Source organism: Alligator sinensis, unplaced genomic scaffold, assembly GCF_000455745.1.
Source record: "Alligator sinensis unplaced genomic scaffold, ASM45574v1 scaffold1302_1, whole genome shotgun sequence".
In the NCBI taxonomy this organism is placed as follows: Eukaryota; Metazoa; Chordata; order Crocodylia; family Alligatoridae; genus Alligator; species Alligator sinensis.
Genome location: NW_005842612.1, coordinates 695,925 through 697,106, shown reverse-complemented (window position 1 = coordinate 697,106; position 1,182 = coordinate 695,925). Strand labels below are relative to the sequence as shown.

The following is a 1,182-nucleotide window of genomic DNA, read 5'->3' as shown; positions in this document are numbered from 1 at the left end:
CCCCCCCCCAAACCCAGGTGAGAGGGCCCCCCCATTCCCACAGCACATGAAATAACTAGCGGTCAAGAGCCACAAGATCAGAAACTCCTGATCCCAGGTCAGAGACCACCCGCCGCCTCCGCTTCCCAGCCCCGCGGCATGCTGGGATATCTAGTGGCCAAGGGCGGCACGGTCAGAGACTCCCCAAGATCAGAGGCTGCTTCCCCACCGCCCATCCCAGCCCCAGGGCATGCTGGGATATCTAGCTGCCAAGGGCCACAAGGTCAGAGACCCCCCCTTTTCAGCCCTGTGGCTTGATGGGCACCCAGTTCTCTGGGGTTGCAAGGTCTCAGGCTGCAGCAAGCTGGGACATTTCACATAAGGTGAGAGCCCCCTCAGCCCCATGGCATGATGGGTTGTGGCTGCTGGGGGTGGGGGGGGTTGTACGTGTGTGTGTCCCCTACACATGGTCCCAGCCATGGCTCTGCCCCGCTCCTCAGATGGTTAGCATCGTGGACCCCCACATCAAGGTGGACACCGGCTACCGGATCCACAACGAGATCCGCTCCCGTGGCTTCTACGTCAAGACCAAGGACGGCAGCGACTACGAGGGCTGGTGCTGGCCTGGTGCGTCGTGGGGGGCTGGAGGCTGTGTCGGGGCCCTGGGGCTGGAAGGAGTGGGGGGCAGTCAGTTTCCTGGTGTGTCCCTGATTTCCCTTCCCTTCCCTAGGCTCTGCAGGGTATCCTGACTTCACCAACCCCGAGATGCGTGCCTGGTGGGCCAGCATGTTTGCCTACGACCAGTACGAGGTACACGGGGGCTACGCTGGGGGCATGTTTGCCTACGACCAGTACGAGGTACACGGGGGCTGGGCTGGGGTTGGGACTGGGAAGTGGGAGGGGGGGGCTACATCCCTGTGTCTCTCATCAGAGAACCTGTACACATGGAATGATATGAACGAGCCATCTGTGTTCAATGGCCCCGAGGTGACAATGCACAAGGACACGGTGCATCACGGTGGCTGGGAGCATCGCGACCTGCACAACCTCTATGGCTTCTACGTGGTGGGTGCGAGGGTGGAAGCTGAAGGATGTGTTGCCTGGGGATCTTGGGAGCGTGGGGAGGGGTGCCCAGGGCTTGAGGGGATCATGTAATGCATGGCGGGCTGTGGGGGGTGCCTAGAGTTTAGGAAAGTACCTGGT

The 1,182-nt window shown here is 61.5% G+C and overlaps 1 protein-coding gene across 1 annotated transcript in view; it reads left to right on the top strand.

Moving 5' to 3' along the window:
• GANAB (glucosidase II alpha subunit) overlaps nucleotides 1-1,182 on the top strand; it is a gene marked incomplete at its 5' end in the record, with an annotated part of 7,825 nt that overhangs the window by 3,054 nt on the left and 3,589 nt on the right. Inside the window, 3 exons of the mRNA XM_025214944.1 lie at nucleotides 480-606; nucleotides 710-790; nucleotides 902-1,044. Coding sequence (XP_025070729.1) covers nucleotides 480-606; nucleotides 710-790; nucleotides 902-1,044 — 351 coding nt within the window. The remainder of the gene's footprint in view (nucleotides 1-479; nucleotides 607-709; nucleotides 791-901; nucleotides 1,045-1,182) is intronic.